This window comes from Condylura cristata, unplaced genomic scaffold (genome assembly GCF_000260355.1).
Source record: "Condylura cristata isolate star-nosed mole 26May11 unplaced genomic scaffold, ConCri1.0 scaffold00002, whole genome shotgun sequence".
NCBI lineage: Eukaryota > Metazoa > Chordata > Mammalia > Eulipotyphla > Talpidae > Condylura > Condylura cristata.
The window spans coordinates 47118814-47144700 of NW_004567103.1; the positions used below are offsets into that span (position 1 = coordinate 47118814).

At 36.2% G+C, this 25887-nt stretch overlaps 1 protein-coding gene across 1 annotated transcript in view; it reads left to right on the forward strand.

The window, feature by feature from the left end:
• Positions 1–25887, forward strand: part of LRP2 (low density lipoprotein receptor-related protein 2) — a 163707-nt gene that overhangs the window by 46070 nt on the left and 91750 nt on the right. The window contains exons 15-28 of the mRNA XM_004674868.1: positions 419–642; positions 1683–1889; positions 3927–4129; positions 6364–6504; positions 7429–7632; positions 12682–12874; positions 15138–15263; positions 16480–16610; positions 20224–20361; positions 20716–20997; positions 22661–22903; positions 23942–24061; positions 24166–24282; positions 25263–25640. Of these exons, the coding sequence (XP_004674925.1) occupies positions 419–642; positions 1683–1889; positions 3927–4129; positions 6364–6504; positions 7429–7632; positions 12682–12874; positions 15138–15263; positions 16480–16610; positions 20224–20361; positions 20716–20997; positions 22661–22903; positions 23942–24061; positions 24166–24282; positions 25263–25640 (2707 nt within the window). The remainder of the gene's footprint in view (positions 1–418; positions 643–1682; positions 1890–3926; positions 4130–6363; positions 6505–7428; positions 7633–12681; positions 12875–15137; positions 15264–16479; positions 16611–20223; positions 20362–20715; positions 20998–22660; positions 22904–23941; positions 24062–24165; positions 24283–25262; positions 25641–25887) is intronic.

A 25887-nucleotide genomic window follows, 5' to 3' on the forward strand; every position in this document is an offset into this window, starting at 1 on the left:
AAGTGACCTACTCTGAGTTTTGTTACCTGGTCTTATGTTTCATAATAACAGCTATTAAATGTTACCTAAAGGATCTGTTCTTTGATTTTTCCTCTAGGGGAGCAGCGGGTGGGTCAGGAGAGGTCTGCCACACCATGTGGTCACCTCCGGGGCAGGCGGGAATCGAACTTATGCGGGAGTGGCTTTAGATTCTCAATGCTGTGCTTTAACCCGCTGTGCCACCAGGGAGGGCCTCATATATATTTTTAAAGAAACTCTTTTATCCTCCAGTAACCCATAACATAAAATAGGAAAAATCTTTTTTAGGTTCAGATGACTGGTTTTTACAATATAGAGTGATATAAACAACAATGTATAGGAAAACAGTGCCCACAGTTCATTATATTTAAGAAATACATAATTTCTGTTTTTATTTCAGGTTTTTTCAGTTGGCATTAATGGTTTAAATATCCAAGAAGTTCTCAATGTTTCTATTGATGATCCAGAGAATTTGGCTGTGGATTGGGTTAATAACAAGCTTTACATTGTAGAGACTAAGGTCAACCGCATAGATATGGTGAATTTGGATGGAGGCTATCGGGTTGTCCTTATAACTGAAAACTTGGGGCACCCTAGAGGAATTGCTTTGGACCCAACTATTGGGTGAGTGATGTGATAGCATCCTGACTCGTGTATTTCTAAAGTTTCATTTCCTTTCTCATATAGGACATCTACTGGATCAATTGAAGATTAATTTTAATTTCCTGTAAGCTCTACACTTAGAACTTATAGTTATATCTGTATTCACATAGAATCTTTAAAGGTGTTGACTAAATATAAATATAATCCCATTTGAGGAGCTTTAATCTGAACATACATACTGGCATATTGAAATATGTGATGTTTTGGGGGTATGTTTCAGAGTTTGAACTCTGTGTTTTGCTGCCATTTAATATTGCTACAACTAAATATGACATTCTTAAGGTGATCACTATAATGTGAATTAGCTGTAAAGTTTCTTAAAGAAGAGAAAAAGATGAAAATGATCTCTTTTAGCACTTTCTTGTTATGGGCTGGGGTTGAGAGGTCAATGCTAATACTTCATTACTAGTTGTTTAGTGTGAATACACCCAAGTAGGTTGATAATGTCTACTTTTCTCCTGGTAGAAATTAAAATTCTCCTGGTCTCCACATTTAAGAATAGTTACAGGAGACCTAATTTTCTCCTAGTTTTTTGCAATTGCATCTTAGGACTCTTGGGTGAACTTTTGGCTGCTTAAGTATTGGTGATTATATATTTCTACTTCATAGTAACAGCTGTACTTCCTTGAAAGTGGTGGACTGTTTTCTAGAGTATGCTTCTGCATAGTGTATTGGGGGGGGGGGAAGTGTCTTGACCATTTATTTAAAAATGTATTTGTAAGTTTTCCTGGATATAAAAAAGAGAATGAAAGAAAGAACTAGAGAAAGGGAGGAGAAAGAAGGTAAAAGAAAATTTTCAGGCTGCCAAATTAGTGCATTTTAATAGGTGTTATTGACTCTCCTCATCATTTAATATATTTTTTTATTTCTTCGTATTATACTCCCATGGCTCTTTAATAAGCTGGAGGAAACTTTCATTGATGCAAAGCAATCTAAAAATATGCTTTCCAGGTAAACTTGTAAAATAACTGATTCTTTTAACTTTTATTTTTCTTTTATAGTTATTTATTTTTCTCAGATTGGGAAAGCCTTTCTGGAGAACCTAAATTGGAAAGGGCTTTCATGGATGGCACCAACCGTAAAGATTTGGTAAAAACGAAACTGGGTTGGCCTGCTGGGATAACTCTGGATATAGTGTTGAAGCGTGTGTACTGGGTTGACTGCCGCTATGACTACATTGAGACGGTAACTTATGATGGAACGCAAAGGTAAGAAATTTTTGTAGCTTTTAAAGCTTGTAGGAATGTACATATAATTTATGAAGAAAGATATTTAAAAGAATAAAATTAAAACTGCTTTGTTGATTGGCGTAACTTGGATAAGTTTTGTATTTGGATGAAGTGACCTACTCTGAGTTTTGTTACCTGGTCTTATGTTTCATAATAACAGCTATTAAATGTTACCTAAAGGATCTGCTCTTTGATTTTTCCTCTCTAATCCTTCCTCCAATCCCAGATCAAACATTATTTTCATTAACTCCTGAGTTATTGAATTTGTTTATTCCTCTTTTGGTTTGTTTGCAAAGATCATTTTATCTTTTGTCTTTCTTACTTTCCACCAATGAATAGATGAATTTTATTTTTACTTAACATTGTCTAGTGATAATTTATTGGATTCACTCTGTCCTTATATGATTAAAAATTTGAAGAGAAATTCTGATTATTATTTTACTATCTACTTAAAACAATATTTGCAGGTAAAATATGAGATGCTTTTTTCTTCATCTTAGCCTGACTAAAGCTGACTATAAATTAAATTGTTAACTACTATTGACCACATCTGTTCAGTATTTCAAAAAAATTGGTTAAAACATTGGTTAAAAACAAAGTTTTTCAAATCTTGACCAAGAAAAATTACTCTTTTTAGTTTCAGCAAATAATAAAGTGATCAACTTAATTTTTTCAAATAACTTGATTTCATTGTTTTTCTCAATGAAGGCAATATTATAGTTTTGTTTTCTCTTTTAGTTCTGCTTTGAAAGTATGATAATACAGTTTGTCACTGGAGTTTATATTCTTAGATCAACCTTTGCTTGGTTACACAAAGTGCCTGGGTACTAAGACTGAGTCTTATCACTTTATCACTAAAGTATTAGTTACTTTAATAAAAAATATTAGTCAACTTATCATGACATATACAAATAATGGAGATATTGCCTCTAAGTTTTTCTCTTTCATGGGTGCTTCAGCATTTTATAGTCTAAATATTTTTATGTTGAAGTTAAAGTAAAATCTAAAAGATAAAAATCAGTGGATTTTTAGAGAGATTTGAGTGGTTTGCTGGTATAAAGACACATCAAGAGATATTAATGTATATGTGCACAGTTGAAGGCATAAAGTCATTGTCCCTCACTTTGCCAGCAGGTGGCATTCAGGGTTCTGGAATTTACTAGCAGAAAAGAAAACCATTCTTTAATACTGATGTACTAGGCCTTTATTGAGTATTTCAAAAGGTGCTAACCTGTCCCTCTAGTCTCTTTGTGTTTTGGCCTTTAGTGTGCTTGAGAATGTTAGTATCTTCAAGGCTTTTCTGAGAGCTCTATTATATTTTTTAGTTGTCAGAAGTTCCTGAAATTTTTCTTTGCGTTCTTTGTATTATGCAAAGGGAGAACAAAGAAGGGTTTTCTCTTATAAGCCATCCTATACTTCATTTTATTTTGTGGTCCAACTGAATCATTGTTTTTTAAAGTGGAGGCACTGTTGAGTCCTTCCTTTTGATCAGCACCTTTTATTTCTATTTTGTTCTCACTTTAGTAGCTTGGGACATTCTGTGACCATTCTGTGACACTCTGACCGTTGATGCTCTGTGACAAGTCTAATCGGTTGACAGTTTCATCAAGTAGCACCATAACGGTGGCAATGCCACTTTCTGCTCTACCTAGAGTGATAGCAGGAATAGGTCTGTGAGTTTCCTGTGGGTTGAACTTTATCATGTCAACCCATTTATTTGCAGGGCAATCTTAAAAGAATGAAGAGCAGGAGAGACAGCAACAATGTCTCAGGAAATCTGTAACAAGCTGGGATTGGGGCTGGCATTTAAGTTTTAAGTGTCTTTTCCATGTGACAGCATGAAAATCCATCTATCAAATGTAGGAGAAAATATATCTCTATCTTAAAATGTAGTTTTTCTGTGTATTCCATAACAAGAAATTTTTTCACTTTGAAAGCACTTGGTTAATTCATCCTTTAATAAAAATAAAGCAAGAGAAACAAAACATTGCATGGTATATATATCTTTTGCAACAGGAAGACAGTAGTTCATGGAGGCTCACGGGTTCCTCATCCTTATGGAATAAGCCTGTTTGAAGATCACGTGTTCTATACTGATTGGACAAAGATGGCTGTAATGAAGGCAAACAAATTCACTGAGACCAATCCACAAATATACCACCAGACTTCCCTGAAGCCCTATGGACTGACAATTTACCATTCCCTCAGGCAGCCTTATGGTAAGCCCTAAAACAATGGACACCATACTTGGCACTGGTCTTCATGGAACAATTATCCCAAAGTTGTGGGTATTAATGATGAGGGATCTTTAGAGACATGAATGGACTTCTTCAAATATATAATTATCATGTGCATTGTGGACAAATCATGTGCATTGTGGACAAATCAATGTATTTCAGAGTTAAAAAATGCAAAATCTGGCCCTCCCTGGTGGTGCAACAGGTTAAAGCACAACACAATGAAACTATCACAACCACTGCAGCATGAGTTTAATCCCTGGCTAGGGAGGTGACCCACATGGTGCAGCAGACCTATCCTGACTCATCTGCTGCTCCCCTCCTAGTGTATTTCTATGTATCTGCCTGGCCTGCTCCCTGCTCTGTCTCTGGTGAATTCTCTCATCCCCGCACCTCTGGCCTGTACCCCAGTTCTGTATGTATAAGTAAATAAATCTTTAAAAAAATAGCCAAATCTACAAAGAACTTAGATTCATCTAATAGATATATGACACTTGCAATATGTCTAGGTACTTGGGATGCAGCAACAAACCAGCTAACTCCTGGGAGAAAGCTGTTTATTTAGCCTTCTAATGTTAAGGTTGAAGAAACTCAAAGCCAGATGAAGAACATGCTTCATTGCTTATTTTAGGGATGTCTCACAGGTTCTTTTTTTTTCTGTTGGATAAATATAACATCTGTTCTTTGGTTTGCATTGCATTTGGTCTGTCATAGGCCAACTGAGGTTGGTGACCCTGTGTTTGGTTACTAATTAAAGAAAAGTATTTTGATTTAAAATGATTTAATCTTCTGTTATTTTACAATATATTATGAATTTCAAGATTTTAAATTGACTAACTCAATTGCATATGACTCTTATGTATTTGCATATACCAGAGAAAAGAGATACAATAAATACACTGTTGGTAGAAAAATTAATATTAGTGAAGCAATGTAGATGTGAACATTTCATTTCAGACTTTCATGTTAACTGATGTGCCTGAATTTAGGGGTCCAATAAAATAATTAGGTTGATTCAAACAAGCAAACAACAAACAAAACAAACAAAGAAAGCACTAGAGCTGATACATTCAGATGAAAGTCCTTTAAATGTAGTCATCCTGGGTAAGCAAATACTTTATTTGAAAATATATACTGTATTTGAAAGTATTTTGAAAATCTTTTTTGGAAGCGTGAGTTCATAAGCTACCAAATTTAAATATTACTTGATGTTTCATCCAAATTATGTTTGGCATTGCACTCAGAATGATGACACCTGTCTGTTGTTTCCTCAAATCTACCTGAGAAGGTAAAGAACAGCCTTGTGTGTAGTGAGTTTCCTGAGTTTTCAGCTTTGAGAATGGATTGTGTTGCAGACACATAAATTTTGGAATCAGATCTGGTTTTGAATCCTAGATTAACTGTTTAGTCTTTGAATCCCAGATTAGCTATTTAGCCACTTAACCATCTTGGGCAAGTTGGTAGCTTTTTCTTTTTTTAAAGTTTATTTTGTTTAAATTTATGCGTATAAGAACTAGAGTGCAGACCAGATATGAGGGGGGTAAGAGGGTTCACCAGACACAGAGTAGGGAGCAGACAGGCATATTTATTGAAATACAATGCTGAGAGTAGCAACAAGATAGGAGAGTTTTGCTGGGCCATGTGGGTTAGCTCCCTGGCTGGGAATGGAACTCAGGGCACAGGGACAATAGAGTGATAGTGCTGAGATTTAACCCCTTTGCCACCAGGGAGGCCCAGTTACGTAGCTTTTTGGAACTTGGTTTCCTCTTCATCTCAGTAAAGCTGGGATGATAATACATAGCTCTTAGAGACACAGATTAAATTGGCTTACTTACAAAAGTATCAAGTGACTTCTAGTTGTTTATTATGTATACATGGTAAAAATATCATTCATGTATTTTGGTGCGGATAGCGGTCTTTTTCTATTAAGTGAGGCTAGCAGATGATTTAGTATGGTGATTTTGGAAGAAGAACCCCCAACTTTATCCAGCATGGGAATTCTGTTTTTTGCCACCACCAATTTGAGAGTAGTAGGCAGCAATGAAATTAGGAGGGCCATTACTGACAGAAATGTATGCAGATGGCAGCAACTGGTAGTGGTGTCTCTGAGTTTCACCCATATTCTATCTTACCTACAGGAATCAAAGTAGCTTTATATGTCTTGGGCAATAATACATTTCTAATTGAGATTTTACCCTTTGCCTATTTTCCTCCAGTTAACAATCCATGTGGCTATAACAATGGGGGCTGTGAACAGGTCTGTGTTCTCAGCCATCTAACAGATAATGATGGTTTGGGTTACCGCTGTAAGTGCACGCTGGGCTTCGATCTGGATGTGGATGGCCGCCACTGTGTGGGTAAGCAATCAGTCTGGGGCTAGCTTTTTGGCAGGAAGCTATTCTTGGAATGGCAGCTCCCTGTCATACTTCTTCAGTGAGAATAGGCTTTCAGTAGTTCACTCCCATTATACACAGAGATGTGCTTGAAAACGTATGTTTCTGTCCTTCGGGTCTTTAATTCCATTTCTGGGGTTTCCTTGGCTCTCTTTCTTCTTTGAGTCCTTCCTGAAATCTTGGTCTCATTTTGTTAACTGTGTTCTTGAAATTCCACAGAATTTAATTTTGAGTTTGTGCTGTGTACCCCTTTTCTACTTTAGATGTTAGCCTTAGCTTTAAAGGAAGGACTTCCTGCCACTTACATTGTTTGTAACTATTGCCTAATAATGCTGCTTTAAAATTTCTTCTACCATTTTTATTTTTGCTTTTGGTATACTTTCTTCATCTCTCTTTTTGATTTCCTGACATATTGCCACAGTCACCTTCTTTGATTTTAAGTCTCACTCCTTCTTTGCTATTTCCTCTTTCTCCTTTCAACTCTCTCCCCTTTATTTTTTCCAAGTAATTTACCTGACTGCTGTTGAGTCTTCTCTTTTCCTGGAATGAATGCTTAAAAAAAACTAATCTAATATGAGACCTTTGGTGTGATTACCATGGACTTCAATTAATATTGCTTTAGAAACTAAGCACATGGACAGCAGCTTTTGCTTAAGTAGATTGTAAGGTCAAATTTCTTGGGAAGAAGAAAGATGATACTTGTATTACCTTCATAGATGCTTTTCATTTTCCTCCCTCACATTATTTCTTTTTTCTATGGGTTGACTTTCTTTGTGTTTATTTCAGAATTATAAAGTCTGCTTTATGGATGTACTAGTAACTTCTCCAGAATTTGGAGAAGACAAGAACCCTTCTGGGATTAACTGCAGTGTGTTTTTCTTCCTACAGCCATTAAGCATTTCTTGATTTTTTCATCTGAAGTGAGTGTTCGCGGAATTCCATTCAATCTTTCCACCCAGGAAGATGTCATGGTTCCAGTGACGGGAAGTCCTTCTTTCTTTGTTGGGCTGGATTTCGATGCCCACGAGAACACTATCTTTTTTTCAGATATATCGAAAGACATGATTTACAAACAAAAGATTGATGGCACAGGTGAGAAAGGATCTTACAAATTTTTACATCTTTTGTCCATTTTTCAGTAACAGTACTGCTCATTTCCACAGGGAGAAGTTGCAATCACTTCTTAAGCTGTATCCTTTGCTAAGCTCACTATGCACTTTCGGGTTAGGAAAAGAAATCCATTGTTTTCTTTAAGAACACAGTTATTTCAAAATAAGTTATAAATGAAGGTGTATTATATTAACATAAATAGGTGCCCATAATATGAGTGTCAAGAGTGTGAAGACTGTTAATGGCTTCACTGGTCAGAGGCTGTTGCTTGTACTCAAGCAGCTTATTGAAGCATCAAATCCAGTTTGATGGCCTCTCTTTAGATATGCTGGGCTACCTAAATGCTGAGCTTAAAGATAATTTTTAAAAAATATATCAATTACATATAAATGTAGATTTAGCATAAGTACTTAATTGATTAGAATTTTGTTGAAAACTTCACAACCCTCATATGTATAAACTACCTTTCTACTAATATGTAGGTACTTATGTAGATATTTACATATTAGTAGAAAGATACATACTAGTGCCTTACCATTGGACACTTTATTAGATAATGGTATAATCTAGCAAGTTGATTTTAAAATCCACTAATGGGTTGGAACTTGCAATTTGTAAAAAAACTGGTGGCCAATGTAACAGTGCAATTAAGAGGGCCAGCTCAGGAGCAAGACTGCTTGGCTTTGAATCCTGGCTTCTTGTCTGTACCATTTGTGCAAATCATGAAGAAGTTAATAATTTATGTCTCATTTTCCTAATCCCTAAAATAGGGATAGTAATATGGGTACTATATAGTTCATGAAGGACTTTGGACTAATACATGAAAAATACCTAGAATAATGCCTGAAATAATTAGTCAATAAATGTCAACTAATATTATAGTTGTTATCAGTGAAAAACCATGTCGCACTTCTCCACGCTACCCCCAACCCAACCCTGCACTACAGAGGTAATTGATTTCCATTCTTTTAGCTGTTCCTTCATTATTTATTTCCACATTTTAAATACTTTGCTTATACTACTGTTTCTTGGTATGTCATTTTAGATATTTATTTTTTGTTATCCATGGAGATTTTATTATTTAGCTTTTCGCTTCTCCAAATTCTCTCCCCATTATCTCTAAAAGAATTAGATTGTGATTTTAATTAACAGTGACTACTTACATGACTAATATAAATATAATATTTTTTGCTAAGGCAACTAGTATTCTGTGATGGCATTTCTTGAATGAGTGTTGATTTTTTTTTCCCCCTGGGAATTAACAATTGCTCCTTTTCTATAAAACAATCCTTACTTTTCTATAAAATTATTATGTATTTTCCCTAAGTGCTCCAACTTAACTTTCAAATGCCTATCTATGTATCTATGTATCTAGTATCTATCTTTTGCAAATCACAAATGATAATATTTAGCCTCCCCCCCAACCTCCCAGAGAAATCTCTTATTTTCTTTGGGACTCATTTCTTTCTGGGTCTGGTGATAGCTCTTGTCTTTCAGCTTCCCTGGATCTCCTGTTTCTGGCAAGTCATTTTTATTTTCAGATTTATTACCTTACTTTGCTGAAACAGATTATATAGTATATATATATAGCTTCTTATGAAGAATGGATAGGTGGTATATCGTTTGAGTCTTTGAATGTCTGACAGTGTTTTTATTTGTCTCTCTCCTTGATAATTTGACTGAGTATAGAGTTTTAGGGTGAAATATTATTTCAGAAGTTTGAAGACAGTGCTCTACTGTGCTCAGTATCCATGCTGAGAGTCCAGTGCCATTTAGAAACACCATATCTATGTATATAACCTTATTCTTGTTGTTTATTTTCATTATTTTTTGGATATAGTCAGGTTTCTCTTAATAGGAACTTCCATTATCCTTTTGAGTTGGGAAGCAGAGAGGTGTAGCTGGCATACAAAGGACAGCGAGTAGAGGACCCTCAGTTCAGTATTCATATAACCCCACTGAATTCATTTCTGTGTTGACCCTTGCTTCCATTATGCATCATGTTCTGATCCCACAGCATTTCTGCCTTTGTTCCTGAAGAGAGGACAATTTCTCTGGTGTGATTGAGGATGAAGTGGCAAAGATGCTCAGGGCCTGGGAGGTACCAGAGGTCCAATTGCTCCTTGTAAGAACTATTAACTAAGTCCTTTGCTGCCTTCTCCAGAACCAGATCTCAATGAATGAGAGAGCTGCTTAAACTTTGGAAGAGATAGGGAGTAGAGGGTGGTAACTCTCTAAGCACTGAGAGAGGGGAGGCTTACATCCATCTATGTGGAGGCTTCACCATATTATTCTGAAGATTGTAATCAATTTGGTATCACCAAAAGGGAGTATTTGGTTTCTAAGCTGCACACAAGTTGTCTCCTATAGATGTCTCTTCAGGCCAGTTTCCCTTACTTTGTCAAAGTGGAATTCTCATCATGTTTTTTTCTTAATGTCAAGTCCACAATATCTTTGAAAATATTCTTATGTCAGTGTTTAAACACTTCATGTTGTAGTGAAGGAGGTATTCCATTGCTCTGCCCTTTCAAGTGAGACTTGTTAATGGCTACACAAAAAAAAACGAGTCTTTAGCTTCTCAGTGCTTTAACCTGCTGCACCACCAGGGAGGGCCAAACAAACAAACAAACAAACAAACAAACAAACAAACAAACAAACAAAAAAACAAAAACCAAACTTGAGTCTTTAGAAACAAAACTCAAGATTGACTGAAGGAAAGAAGGAAACTTTCAGGATTCTCCATCAATTATCCTCTTTTTAATTATTTTTGTTAAACTGACATACCCATACAAAGTGGTCCATTCTCTTCTACTCTTCATTACTTTGTAGTTCAGCCTTCTCTCTACTTCATTGCATGGACAAACTTCTTGAAAGATTGCTTTATGCACTCCCTAATTCCACATTTCTTGCTTACTCCTTACATAAGGAATTTGACTGTGACATCCCTGAAACCCCTCATCCTAGTCACTTCCAGGCTTTTTTTTTTTTTTTTGTTAAGAGCTTTCAGTACACTACTCATCTTCTTAAAGTACTTTATATTTCTTAACCGTTTTTTTTTTTTTTTTGTTAAGAGCTTTCAGTACACTACTCATCTTCTTAAAGTACTTTATATTTCTTAACCATTCTTTCTAGTTTTCCTTAAAGATCTTTCTCTTTGCTCATCCTATGCAGAACTGATCTTTAGTGTTCAACAAGGTCCTCTTTCCTTCTGCATTTTCAGAAGAATTTCACAATTCCATATTTTTAATTACCATCTATTTAATGATTATAAATTAGTTTTGGGAGACTTATGATAGGGCATTTTGAAATGTTTTCACTCCTAAGGTGAGGAATGAGAGACAGATCAGGGAAGACTTCTTGCAGGTGATCCAATCTCTGTCTGAGGCTCAGCATTAGCTGCCTTTTGGGATCTCACCTAGATATATCCTCCAGTCACCTTAAAAGTAACATGTCTAGGCCCTCCCTGGTGGCGCAGCGGGTTAAAGCACAGCAATGAGAATCTGAAGCCACTTCCGCATGAGTTCTATTCCCGCCTGCCTCTTGCCCCGGAGGAGACCACATGGCGAGCCAGACCTCTCCTGACCCGCCCACTGCTTCCCTCAGCAGTGTACTTCGTAGATCTGCCTGTTCTGCTCCCCACTCTGTCTCTGGTGAAGCCTCTCACCGCCCCTGAGCCTCTGGCCTGTACCCCAGTACTGTATGAACAAATAAATAAATAAATCTTTAAAAAAAAAAAAAGTAACATGTCTAAACAGAAAACTTGATCCTATTTCTCATAGACCTCTTGCCTTTCTCTTTCCCATCCCCTCTACAAATCTGGTGGTCACCTGAATTTATTTCTCTCTTTCTCCCACTCTTTTTCTCTCCTTTAGCCTCTATCATTAGCTCATTAACTTCTAGCTGTGCTCTTGAGTATCTTCCCCAGATTTACAAGACCTCCAGCCTCCTGCAAGCTCCTTCCTGAGTCTGTTTCTTCTTACCATCTGCTGCCTGGTGCCCAACTTCATCACAGCATCCACAACTCTTTAATTTTTGCTTCTTGACCTAATTGCTTTCCCCTCTCTTTGCCAGCCACTTTTATTATATATACTTTGAAGGAATTGTCGATATCTGTCAAGATGCTTCAACTTCTCTATGCCTCAGTTTCCTCATATGTAAAATAGAGATAATAATAATTTCAACTTGATGGAGCTCTTGTGAGGATGGATGAATCCTTGTAAAATATTGGATCTGGTTCCCAGATGATAGTAACTGCTCAGTGTAAGATACTCATATGAATACTGTTGGCAATATTATACTTCTTATATATCTAGTATGATGCCAAACACAGAGAAGGTTTTCTTTGAACAATTTACTGAATAAATTGGAAAATCATCTGATTTTACCCCCTTCTGCTTCACAAGAAAGAGATGTGATTTATTTGATTCAGATTTTCTTTAGCAAAAAAGAAAAAAAGACCTGGGGGTGGTGGTGGGGAGGAGGCTTGAACATTTTACAGAGAGAAAAGTGGTCTTTTTTTCCTCTTGTACCAAGTTTTTATTTTCTTTCTGGTATCTTTGCTGGTCTTTTCCAAACTTGGCAACTTCGTGTCTATGAAAGACTGTTGATGGAGAGGGTTGGGCGGTAATGCCTCAGAGATACCCCCTGGTAGTACCTGGCAGTGTCAGCTTATCAGAGCTGTCTGTGGGTAGTGTTTGTGAGTATGTGAACTCAGGTATCTCTTCTTCAGATGTTCTGCAATGAAAAATTTTTTTCTGGAAGATTGAACAAGGGAGTAAATTCAGGCCAAACCACTCCTGTGGCTGTTTATCAGAATCATATCTATTCTTTGAGATCCAAACTTTTGGGAATGGATGATTCTTAGTTTAGCTCATGTTGTTGCTCAGAAGTTTGTTATTTTTTTAAAGAATTCTACATATGTTACTGAAATATGTTCTAAAATCTGAAATAAAATTTAAATATGTTATAGTAGGATAATATGTGTCTTACAAAATATGCTTAGCTTGAAGTATGTCCATAATTTAATTGCAGGAAGAGAAATTCTCACAGCTAACAAGGTGGAAAGTGTTGAAAGTTTGACTTTTGACTGGATTTCAAAGAATCTCTATTGGACAGATGCTTTTTACAAGGATGTCAATGTCATGAGGCTAGCTGATAAATCCAGACGCCAAATAATCCAGAATTTAAATAACCCACGATCAATTGTAGTTCATCCTGTTGCTGGGTAAGTGTTTTTCTAAGAGCTTGAAAGTAGGTCTTTTAAAGCCAATAAAATATAATTCTAGGTATTTGACAAGTTCAGCAAATATAAATTAAACTATATACGTTGTAATTACCTTAAATTTTATCCCTTTAGCATAAATTAAGTAATCACTTTATCTGCATCAAAAAAGCTTTCTCCTATGTTTCGACATTCCCAGTTTTTTTCCTTCATAATTGCCAAGGATTAAACAATGTAATATAGATTCAGTAGAGAAGGCATAACTATCCAGGAGAGATATCAGGAAAGATTAAACATCTTTCCCTGCTGCATTACATTGATATAAAACTTACCACAACTTTAATCATTCAATAGTTTTCATAATTAAGTCTCTTAGGTCAAAAAGATTCATATTTAACCATTCCATAATTGATGGTATCAGATAAGAAAAGGGATCCTAGTTTCTAACCTGATTTAAATATTCTTAATAGCTAACATGTTTATTTAGAACAAGACTGAGCTAGGTAGTTGCATTTGAAAGGGATACTTAAAACAAATATGATAGGTAGTTGCATTTGAAAGGAATACTTAAAACAAATATGACTCATAATTCACTGAACTCAGATTCACTGAGGACTGATATGAACATTTTATATATATAATCTCATGTAATCCAAAAGCTAGTTTGTGAGTGATGTATATGGATATAAATACATGTTCTAGAGATAATGAATCAAACCTCAGATAAAACTATTTGCAAAAGGGTGCACATCTATTAAGCAATAGTATTCAAATTCAGGTCTGTCTAACAACTTTGCATTTTGCTTCTAGAGTGTCTATTTTATATTTTTAGTTGAAGGAACATTACATTATAACATTATGTAAGTTTTAGATATGCATCATTATAAATCAATGTCTATATATACTACATTAGGTTCACAACTAAAATTCTATTCCTACCATACAACTGACCATACAACTGACTCCCAACTAACACCCCCACCCCTGCTCCTTTCCCTACAAACACCCTACTCCAAACCACTAATTTGATCTTCTGGTTTATATTTGTTTTATTTAGTTTATTTTTTGGTTTCTTTTATGTCACACATTAATAAAATCATACCATGTTTACCTTTCTGTCTGTCTTTCACTAAACATAATGCCCTCTAGATATATCCAATTTGTTGCTAATGACAGAATTTTATCTTTTTTATGATGAATAGTTTTATATTTTAGTTTTTTCCTTGTGATATAAGAAACATTTAAAAACTGATGACATTATTGGTGAGAAATTTTATAGGGAGTAAACAGTTGATTTTTTTAAAAATGAATTTATATTAAAATAAATCTTGGTGTTTGGTTTTGAAAAGTTGCTAAATTTATTTCTAATGATTTACTTAAGATAAATTCAAGATATTAATAACATTTCAGAAAGTTGTATATTGGAAAGGGCTAATTTTCTTTCCTAAAACTCTTTATGAAGCTTTCTCCTGTTCCCACTAGGCTTGGATGACATTATTTGATTTGTACACGTTTTTCTTCAGGCATGGAAGACTTTCCTGTGAATATAACAATTTCTTGTAGAAGATGTAGTGTATCTACAGACAGAGATAGAGATTAAAATCTGTAAATCTGTTTTCTTGTTCTTAAGTTTATTGTTATATTTAAGCAATATAGAGTTTTAAAAGTGTTATCTGTATCCTTTTAAATTATCACCTGGTGTCGCTAGTTTTAGGTCCTAAAGTCTAGTACAGGTGTTCTCTGTTCTGGATGTCCATTTTAATGCCATTATAAGTTTGGTTATATGTTGGTAGCTGAGCTTTTTTTTTTGTAGAAGTCCTGGGGTGTAGGCCAGAGGTGCAGAATGGTGAGAGGATTCACCAGAGACAGAGTGGGAGAGGAAAAAGTAGATTTACTGATATGCACTACTAAGGGGAACAGTGAGTGAGACTGGAGAGGTATGCTGTGCCAGGTGGGTTGGCTTCCTGGCTAGGGATAAGGCTCATACTGTAGTAGTAATAGCACTGAGACTAATCTGTAGGCCACCAGGGAGGCCCAGTAGCTGCACTTCTAATTAAGAATTAAATCAGGTGTAAATATACTAATAAGCATCCTTTGTGTGTGTGTGTGTGTGTGTGTGTGTGTGTATGTATGTAAATCCTCTAGCATATACAGAAAATGAAATCAGTCTCTCAGTATTCAGAGAATCTATGTTTGCATCATATCTCTCTAAGGCCTATAGTTTGTCTCATTGTTAATATCTTTGATTTAATACTTCTTTTTCTAGGTATATATTCTTCACTGATTGGTTCCGTCCTGCTAAAATTATGAGAGCATGGAGTGATGGATCTCACCTTTTGCCTATAGTAAACACTACTCTTGGATGGCCCAATGGGTTGGCCATTGATTGGGGGTAAGTAGGAAGCATCTTGAATTCCTGAGTTTCCACTTACTGTGGAATACATGGGAGCCAATATATGTATTATGATGGAGTGAGGAACCTGGTTGTACTCACCCTCAGCTATTTTAACATCATTGGTGATGGGATGTAGAACATAAGCATAGTTTTCAGCTTCTTCTGGAACAAAAGTTAATGCTTTCCTGAATATTCTGAGGAAGGTCAGCATGGAGGAGGCAAGACCCAAGCCCCATTTGAAATTGATTAGAGATTGATGAAGTGCAGGTCATGTGTAATTTCCTACACAGGGTATCCTGAGGTTAGGAAATCTTTGCCAATTAGCCTAAATTGCACTCATGGAGAATTTTTTTTTTTTAAAGATTTATTTATTTATTTGTACAGAACTGGGGTACAGGCCAGAGATGCGGAGGGTGAGAGGATTCACCAGAGACAGAGTGGGATACAGAACAGGCGGATGGATGAAGTACACTGCTGAGGGGAACAACGGGCGGGTCAGGAGAGGTCTGCCACGCCATGTGGTCGCCTCCGTGGCAGGCGATAATCGAACTCATGCGGAAGTGGCTTTAGCTTCTTAGTGCAGTGCTTTAACCCTCTGCGCCACCAGGGAGGGCCGAGAAATTTTGATATAGGTTAGTTTTCAAAACATTGAGCTATCAAATCTAGGAATATAAAAAGAGGTAACAGAGAAAAAAAAAAAAAAACAACTTATAGATATAAACTGCCAAGTAGTTTGTGGGAGAGAAAAATATATATATTTATATTGAGCCTTTCAAATGTTGATTTAAAAACATTGATCAAATTTCAAAATATGATTACTATCAACATTTTTCTTGTTGATTTTGTAAGAAGTTTTCTAAAGCAACTAATTGAAAAATCACTTTATGGTATGGGCAAGGGTGGTTTTGTGGAAAGTGAGTATACATACACATCTGGAAAAAAATGTTGGAAAAATATAGTCCATTAAAGGAGTTAACTATAAAAAAACCCCAAAATTTGGCTGGGTATAAAAAAGATGAAAGAAAGTGAATCACTTCATGAAAGTAACTGTATCTTTCAGGTAGCCTAAAATATTGAAAGTTACTAAATATATTTTAAGCTTTAAAAATTTTATTTAATAAATACACATGCCCACAGTTTTTGAATGACCTCAGTGTAAAGTGTTCTCTTCTAGTTTCTGAATACCAGGTAACTGAGTATTTTATTATTTTAGTGCTTTACGATTATACTGGGTAGATGCCTTTTTTGATAAAATTGAGCACAGCACCTTTGATGGTTTAGATAGAAGGACCCTGGACCATATACAGCAGATGACACATCCATTTGGACTCACTGTCTTTGAAGGTAAATTTTGAAGCAGTAAAAACTGGTGGTATTTTTTATATTTTGCAGATTATAACAGAAGAATAATTATTCGGTATCTCACAACTCCAGATAAGCTGTTCACTTTAGAATACAAAAATTGAAATAATGCTATTATGTATAGACAAAAATTTGATTTATTGACTGACTATTTTATTTTTAGAAAGTATTTTGGGTTAGACACTTTTAGATAATATTAGCCATTGACATGGGTAGATGTACTTTATATAAATTATACAATTCAACATCTCAGGTACGCTGTAAGATATGTCTCATGAGGAAACAGTAAATTATTGCCTTATTTTCAAAAATAAAGATAGAAAGAGTTGCTTAAAGTAACTATTGTAGAATATCATTTTCTGATGTTGGCAAGACCTTCACAGTCCTTGTGGAAAAATTTGTCAAATGTCTACTTGCTGAATGAAGTTTTGTGATTATAATATTGCTGCTTGATAGCACCTTTGTCATACAGACATGTTAGGATATACTTGAGAAGTACAGCAAGTCTTTGTTGTTTTTTTCATCAACTTTTCTAAATAATTTAATGCTACTTGTTAAAATTGCTGGGAACAAGGGATTCTGGGAAACTGCAACAACAAAATCACGCCAATTTATCAGTTTTCCTCCTCCTGACAACCCTCATTATGGTAGGCATGCTGTTGTGAGTTGAGTTGCTGGGTTTAGGAAGGTAGTTTGATACTAGATTTGTTCAGTCTTGAACATGGTTTCTGTGAATGACTGTGTAGCATGTGCCCTGTACTGATGAACCAGGCTGAGAGAGGAACTAACGCTCGTTGGTGTTGCTTGACAGACCATACTTAACCCAGTTAGATGGTTGCTGTTCAGTGACTCACCAAAGTTTCTACACATATCCTGCTTAAAATCTACTCTGCGTAATTCTCACTGTGCTTTCAAAAACTGGAAACTGACTATAAATCAAAAGCCTTCTAGCAAACATAGTTTGGAATGAATAGTAAATATATTACATATTCCATCCTCTATTTATCTGTGTAGGAGTGGATGGCGCTTAAAAATATTTTAAAAATGCTCTTGTGAAAGCTGGTGGAAGGGAAGCTCAGGTGACCCCGGAGAAGCATGGCAACAGCACCTAAGCAAGGCATTCGCATTCAGGGAACCCGGGTCTCTGGGAATATTTACATTATTTCGTATAAATAAATAACTTTTTTTTTATTTTTCTATTTTTATATTAGTTAATCTAAATGTAACATAATTATTTTACATTATTTTTGGGACTGTGTTGCAAGTCTAGAAATCACTTTTCATTTGAAAATGTTGAAATAGTAAAAACATTTCTTGGAAAAGTAGAAATGCATTATTATTTTTTAAAAGATTTATTTACTTCTTAAAAGATTTATTTATTTTTTTAGTTAATGCATACAGAATTAGGGTGCAGGTCAGAGGTGCAAGGGTGATGAGAGAAAAAAAAATGCTCTTGTGAGATTTTTTGATGAGATGAGCCAATTTTAAATATTCACCTCTCCCAACCCCCATATATTCACTCCTTTTTTACTAATGATATCAGACACATGCTATTTGCTGTTTTGCTGTTGAGTAGCAACATCATAAAATGTAAAGTTTTCTCTACTTTTCGTTGCAGTATTTTTGAAATTGAATAAAAGTGGTTTCACTATCTTTTTGTTTCATCAATATGACAAAAATAGATCATGGCAGAACATAAAAATAATAATAATAGTAACAGTGACTAGTTTCTTCTACTACCCTTCATTGTGAATTTTTTATGGAAAGCTCTTTACACAATACTATGGAAATTATGATCCTTTAAATGAAAGACTAGGTCTCCTCGATTATCTGTGCACCACCACACAGGCTAGACAGCATATTGCACTCCTTATCTGTTTAAGCATACATAGTAAACAACTTTTTTTTTTAAATATTTATTTATGCATACAAAACTGGGGTACAGGCCAGAGGCTCCGGGGTGGCGAGAGGTTTCACCAGAGACAGATTGGGGAGCAGAACAGGCAGATCAACGAAGTACACTGCTGAGGGGAGCAGCGGGCGGGTCAGGAGAGGTCTGCCGCGCCATGTGGTCACCTCTGGGGCAGGGGGGAATTGAACTCATGTGGAAGTGGCTTTAGCTTCTCAGTGCTGTGCTTTAACCCTCTGCGCCACCAGGGAGGGCCCCGTAAGACACTTTTTTTAAAAAAAGATTTTTATTTATTCATGCATACAAGAACTGGGGTACAGGTCAGAGATGATGATGCGGGGGCAGTTGAGAGGATTCCCTAGAGACAGAGTGGGGAACAGAAAAAGCAGATCTACTGAAATACACTGCTGAGGGGAGTAGAGGGCGAGACAGGAGACATCTGCCAAACCATGTGGGTCACCTCCCTGGCAGGGGACCAAACGTGCTGAAGGGGCTGCAGACAGCTTCCCAGTGCTATGCTTTAACCCCTTGCACCACTAGAGAGCGCCCAGTAAGATACTTTTATGACTTAAAATATGGCCAGTTAGGGCCCTCCCTGGTGATGCAATAGGTTAGAGCCCAGCACTGCAAGCTAACTGCAACCGCTTCAGTGCTGGTTCGATCCTTGTCCACATGATGTGGCAGACCTCTCCTGTCTTGATTGCTGCTCCCCTCAGCAGTATACTTTGTCACTCTGCCTGTTCTGCTCCCCACTCTTTCTCTGGTGAAGCCTCTCACCACCCCTGCACCTCTGGCTTGTACCCCAGTTCTGTATGTATAAATAAATAAATATTAAAAAAGATACTGCCAGTTAGTTTAGATAACATGATTAGTTATTAATTAGACCATTGATACTGCATATTGCCCTAATGAAAAGTTTGTGATATCTTAGGAATTTTCTGTTTAGTTGTGATTTCTTTTGTTGAATTCAATCCTTTCTTTTAAAAACTCTGTTGAAACACATATATTTACTTTCCCAATTTGGTCGCTAGTGTAAAGTGAATATGATTAGATCTCTAATGCTTAGAATCTTGCACTGCCTCAATGTTACCATTGTCAGTTTCATGGAACAGTACCGTGATTGTCAGTACAGGCACACTTTTGAGGATGATTGTATTGATCTCCAAACATATACTGAAAGATTCTTTTGGGTTAGAACTGCCCTTTCTTTCTCAATAGCTTCTTTAATTAGTTGGAGTAAAAAAATTAATGTTCTCATTACGACATGATACATGGAATGTTTGACTTGGAAAGGCACTCAGAGATGGTTTAGTCTAGTTCCTAAAATTTACTAAAAGTATTTGCCTAAGAGCATTCAGCAGATTAGTGCTCTAAATGGGCTAAGTCCTATGAAGCACCATCTAACACTCTGTTCTTCAGTATTCCTGAGCTATTTTTACTTTTACCAAGAGAATACTAAATCTAATTGCTATTAATTTTCATCATTATACTCCATACATGGTTGCCTGAGCCTGGACTCTGGTATCATTGAATGTAATGTAGTTATAGAAAATGATTACAGAAACATATTGCAGGTATGAAAAGCTTTTGACATTTTCAAGAACTATTGCAAGTGCATTGCACATTTCTCAAGTGATTTGTAAGTGAGCTGTGGTGAAAACACTCATCATCAATGTTCCTTCTTAGACTTTGTATTTTTTACCGACTGGAGACTGGGTGCAATTGTTCGAGTCAGGAAAACCAATGGTGGAGATATGACAGTTATCCGAAGTGGCATCAGACATATAATGCATGTGAAATCATATGATGCCAACACTCAGATTGGTAAGTGAGATGGCCAAGCTCTTTTATATCAATGCATTTATTTAACATGGTGGCTCCTTTTCCCTTCAAGTACTTATTATTTAATGTGATCCCTGATAGTTTCATATTACTGTCTCAGATCATTTAACAGTGTGACTTAAAAAATCTCTGTTCAACTCTGCAAATCCTCAAATTTTTGTGAAAAACACATTCTAGCACTTTTCTTCAACTGAATGCATTGCATTTTGCTTGCTAGTTTCCAAGACAAAGCTACTTTTTAGTCTGAAAAAATGTTTGTTACCATTTGTTTTTCTTCACAAACCAAACCTAATGGAAACGCGGATAACTTATTATGTAAGGGCATTGCTTTTTCAGGTTCTAACTACTGTAACCGGCCCACCCACCCGAATGGTGACTGCAGCCACTTCTGCTTCCCAGTGCCAAATTTCCAGCGGGTGTGTGGTTGCCCTTATGGAATGAGGCTGACTTCCAATCACTTGACATGCGTGGAAGACCAAACCCATGAACCACCTGTTGAGCTGTGTGGTTCCTTATCCTTCCTCTGTGACAATGGCAAATGTGTGCCCAGTCATTTCCGCTGTGATGGAGTTGATGACTGCCATGATAACAGCGATGAACATCTATGTGGCACATTTAGTAAGTGATTTATACACTGGACAAACTTCCTGGGATTAGTAGAACAGAAAGAGATGGGTTGGAAAAAAGAGTTTGGGGCAACTCTGGGAAAAATCTTTTACAATAGAATTTCCTACTTGTAGCATGTGCTCTAAAGATTTTTAGGAAGCAAGACAATAAATATTATTCATGGACAATGTTACAAACAATTTCTAGCATTCATTTGGATTATCATCAGTAAAATTTCTTTCTAACCTTGAGTGTCTAGTCTAAAGCACAGTTATCACATCTTGGCAACTCAAAAAGTTAAGTCAAAATAAGTTGGATATAACATTTATTATCTGAGAGTATAATTTCAAAGAAAGGGTACTAGCATAAATAGCTTCTGAAAAATCTCATGTGCTATGTTTTTCCCCTGTTTGGTGTAAATTAGGAATGAAATAGCGGTTCTAACCTTTACATTGGAGTTTTGGTATGAATTCAATCTAGAAAGGTTATAGGCTAGTAAATACTATTGCAAAAGACAAAGTATTCCATTAGAGTAAGATTTAGAAAAGAGGACAGTTGGTATCTCAGAGATCTCTATCAAGGTGAGATTAATAATAATAATAACCTGTGTTTTTGAAAATAAAAATGCCTTGTACTTTCCTGAAATTTCTAAAATTTCCTTTCTTCAGTGTATTATCTTTCTGTTTTTTAAAGGGCAAATTTTGAATTTATATAGTTATTTACATTATTCATTTTATAACAATGTTTACTCCCCCCCCTCGATCCTTCATCACGATAGACTCCCACATTCCTCCCTCCTTCTGAGCCCTCTCTGTTCCCCTCCCCAGAGGATCTCTCTGATTTATAATTACCTGTTTTGGTTTTGTTTTGTATTGTAATAACAATATATTCCTCCCCCCCACTGTCTTATTTGGTTCTCTTAAATTCCACCTATCAGTGAAACCATTCAGTATTTTTCTCCTTCCTTCTGACTTATTTCACTGAGCATAATCCCTTCCAGCTCCATCCATGTAACTGCGAATGGCGTGAGTTCATCTTTTTGATCGCTAAGTAGTATTCCACTGCGTGGAATCTTCTTGATCCAATCATCTTGTTTTGGCCATTTGAGTTGTTTTCAGCATTTAACTATTGTCAGTTGTGCTGCAATAAACATAAGAGTGCCTGTATCCTTTTGAATTAATATTTTTGTGTCCTTTGAGTAGACCTTAAAGTGAAAATTTTTAATTTGAATATAGTGTCAACATGCATTTTCCAGCTCACCCATTTCCAATATTGTTATAGATTGTTTGTGAAAACGTTTGGAGAAAGTAAAGCTTAGAAACCAAGGATGGGCCTTAGAGGCAAACCTACTAGAACATGAACCTGGGGCAGTTTCCTAAGTCTCTCAAAGCCTCAGTTTCCTCATCTGTAAGATTCAGATAATTATATGTACCTTACAGTATTACTGTGAGAATTAAGAGAGAAAAATATTCTTAAGGCACTTAGAAAAGTACCTGGTTTATGCTAAGTGCTAAATAACTATCATCCAATGATGATGATGGTAATGTCAGTGATAAATTTTACCATTCTTCTTTTCTCTATTGCTCCTGTTAAAAAGGATTGGGGCTTTACATGGTAATACCTCATCTAAAAGACAGCAGAAACAAATATCATGACCAGTTTGTCTCTGTTGTAGATAACTCGTGTGCATCTTCAGCATTCACCTGTGGCCACGGAGGAGAGTGCATCCCTTCACACTGGCGCTGTGATGAACACAATGACTGTGCAGATGGCAGTGATGAGCAGAATTGCCCCACCCATGCCCCCACTTCTTGCCATGAGTCCTACTTCACCTGTAATAATAGCCGGTGTATCCCAAGGAACTGGCTGTGTGACACAGATAACGATTGTGCGGATGGATCTGATGAAATGAATTGCGGTCAGTTTTGAACTAGATTCTTATGGTGTATCAGTCTAGGAAATAGCTTTGATCCATCAGTAAGCCTGGCATGCTCTCCTCTCAGGCTCACACAATTTTCTTTAGCCACTTCTGTTCCATCTGTCAGTAGACTAAGAGAGTAAAGACAAAGGAAGCTTAGGGTCTTAAACATTGAATTCTATGGAAATAAATCAAAGGCTATGTACAAAGTCTAGTATACAGATAGAAACTGAGAAAAACCCTCACCTAACTAGCCATGTATTTAAAACATCTTCCCCTCCCCCAATCATATAAGTATACTAGATATTCGGCTATTATTTTTCTTTTCATTTGATAAAAGTGAAAGGAAATAGCCCAAAGAGGTCTAGAACAACTTTCCAGTAACCTTACACACCTGTTTTTCATCTTGCCAGTTCTGACTTCATCTAGGTTTTTTATTTTCATGGATCAGATTTCCCTGGACAGGGTTCTATTATTATTTACATGACCAAGCAAGTCACTTTTCGAAAGTCATAAGTAAGTTATATTTAATATGACTTGGTTTTATAGATAGGACAGCCAGCACAATTATCTCTAAGGCTGTGTCTCTTCAGTAAGGTAGGCCTGTGAGTTTTAGGATTGTTCTGTTAGACTTTGGATTAAATCCAATTATCATGATCTACTGACTGTTGGCTTTGATAAGCATATGGTCCATGCTTATCATGTATTTTGGACTCAATAGATTAGTTGTAGTAGAGAGTCAGGAGCTCAGTAGTACTGATGAGGTATAGTCTAGTCCAAACTCATGATATTAATTTTCTAAGAATGGTCTTTTAGGGCATAATACCAGTTTTTGATTGTGCCCTACATCCTTCTTTTTTCTTGTTTCCTAAAATGGTTCTAATTTGAGTGCTCTTTGACAGTGTGGCAGACTTGATTGAATTTTGAACACTCATACAACTGAGCTAACATGTATTTCCTTAGCATTTTCAGTTTGGCTCTGTTACTCAATGAACAAGAAATAAACTGTCCCTTGGTCTTGTCTTTGAATGACATTAGAATCGACAGAGATGTGCCTGTCTAGTCAGTTTCGGTGCCCTGACCATCGATGTATTGACTTATCTTATATCTGTGATGGAACCAAGGACTGTGCTGATGGATCTGATGAGAAAGGCTGTGGTAAGTGGATTGCTTATTTTTACTTATGGTGTTTAGAAAAGTCTCAATGTTTATTCATTTTTCTCCTGGAGAAAATTTCTAACGCTTTTCTCTTTCATTCTTAGTCATTAATTGCACTACTTTTCAATTCAAATGTGCCTCAGAGGATCGGTGTATTAGCAACACATATCGCTGTGATGGTGTTTTTGACTGCACTGACAACTCTGATGAGATGAACTGTCGTAAGTACTCTCTACTCAAGTGTGTTCCAGATGAAGAAATTATTTCATTTTTACTATAATTCACATTGCCACAGTTTTCTTTCAAGTTGAAGGGAGGGCAGCCTAAATTACAAAGTATTATCAAAGGAATGCATTTATAATAATGTACATCAAATGGTTGTATAAAAGAGCAGTTTCATATAATCCTATAGGTAGGTTAAATATTTCTCAGGTATTTTTTCATACTGTTATTTTTTCTTACAACTTCCCAAACTAGTAAGTTCCACAGTCTGAAAGTTAATATATCTAGAAAAATATTTCAATAGTTTCTTTTAAACTTCAATAAAGAGGTCAAATCATGGCACAGTTAGGGTATTTGGTATAACTCTAGTGGACTTGTTCTTTCAGCTATTATTTGTTGGATATCTAGTAAGATGTTATATATGGTTCTTGTCTTTGGTCTGGTAAGAGAATTATTAGAAACTGAGGATAATTAAAGCAAGATAGTTACCACAGCCTTAGAAATGATATAGATGAAATTAGTTGGAGCTTCAGAGAAAAGAAATCCTTTTTAATCAGATGATTCAGGACAATTTCCTTCATTTGAGAAAAAATTGTAACACCCAAACATCTAATATTTAACATGTGACTTCAAAATCATAATGGCTATTTAGGCTCTATTGAAATGCTCTCTGATTCTTTAGGAAAGAGCTAGATACCTCCTATTATTTAGTCTGTAATTGAGTGAACATTTGAACTACAGGACACAGAATTTTCTTTTGCCTTTGTTGTGCATCTTAGCTTGTTGTCAGATCCACTAATTAAACATGTAAAGAATTTTGTGTCAGAAAATACCCTCCTATCATTTTAGATTTTAATATTAGTTTCTCATATTTGTCATTATAAACTTATTAACCTCACAACAATTTTTCTGACTCTAAGAGTTAAATAGTATGGCCTATTGCATTCACAAACCCATTTCCTCTATGCTTTTCTCTTAGCATCCAGACCTCCTGGCATGTGCCACCCAGATGAATTTCAGTGCCAAGCAGATGGTGTCTGCATTCCAGGGGGTTGGGAGTGCGATGGGCACTTAGACTGCATCTCTGGATCTGATGAGCACCATGGCTGTGTCCCCAGAACGTGCCCTTCATCTCATTTTTCATGTGACAATGGACTCTGCATCGACAAAGCGTGGCTCTGTGATGGGGACAATGACTGCAGGGATATGAGTGATGAGAAGGACTGCCCTACTCAGGCCTTTCACTGTCCCAGTTGGCAATGGCAATGCGTTGGCTCTAACATCTGTTTGAATATGAGTGCAGTGTGTGATGGCATCTCTGACTGCCCCAATGGGACTGATGAGTCCCCACTTTGCAGTAAGTTTCCTGACCACAGTTTACTGGCCATGAATTCATTCTGAGTGTGGCCTGGTACACATCACCCTGTCATAGTCACAATGTAGCTTTTGAGAAAGGGATCTCAGTTCTTCAATGAGTTCAAATCTGTGTAGGGATAATCATCATGGAATTCAAATCACTGCATCATATTTCTGATTAAATTCTTTGTACTTGGTTCTGTGTTTTTACTTCTTTTTACATCATTGATTAATTAAAAAATGAGGTG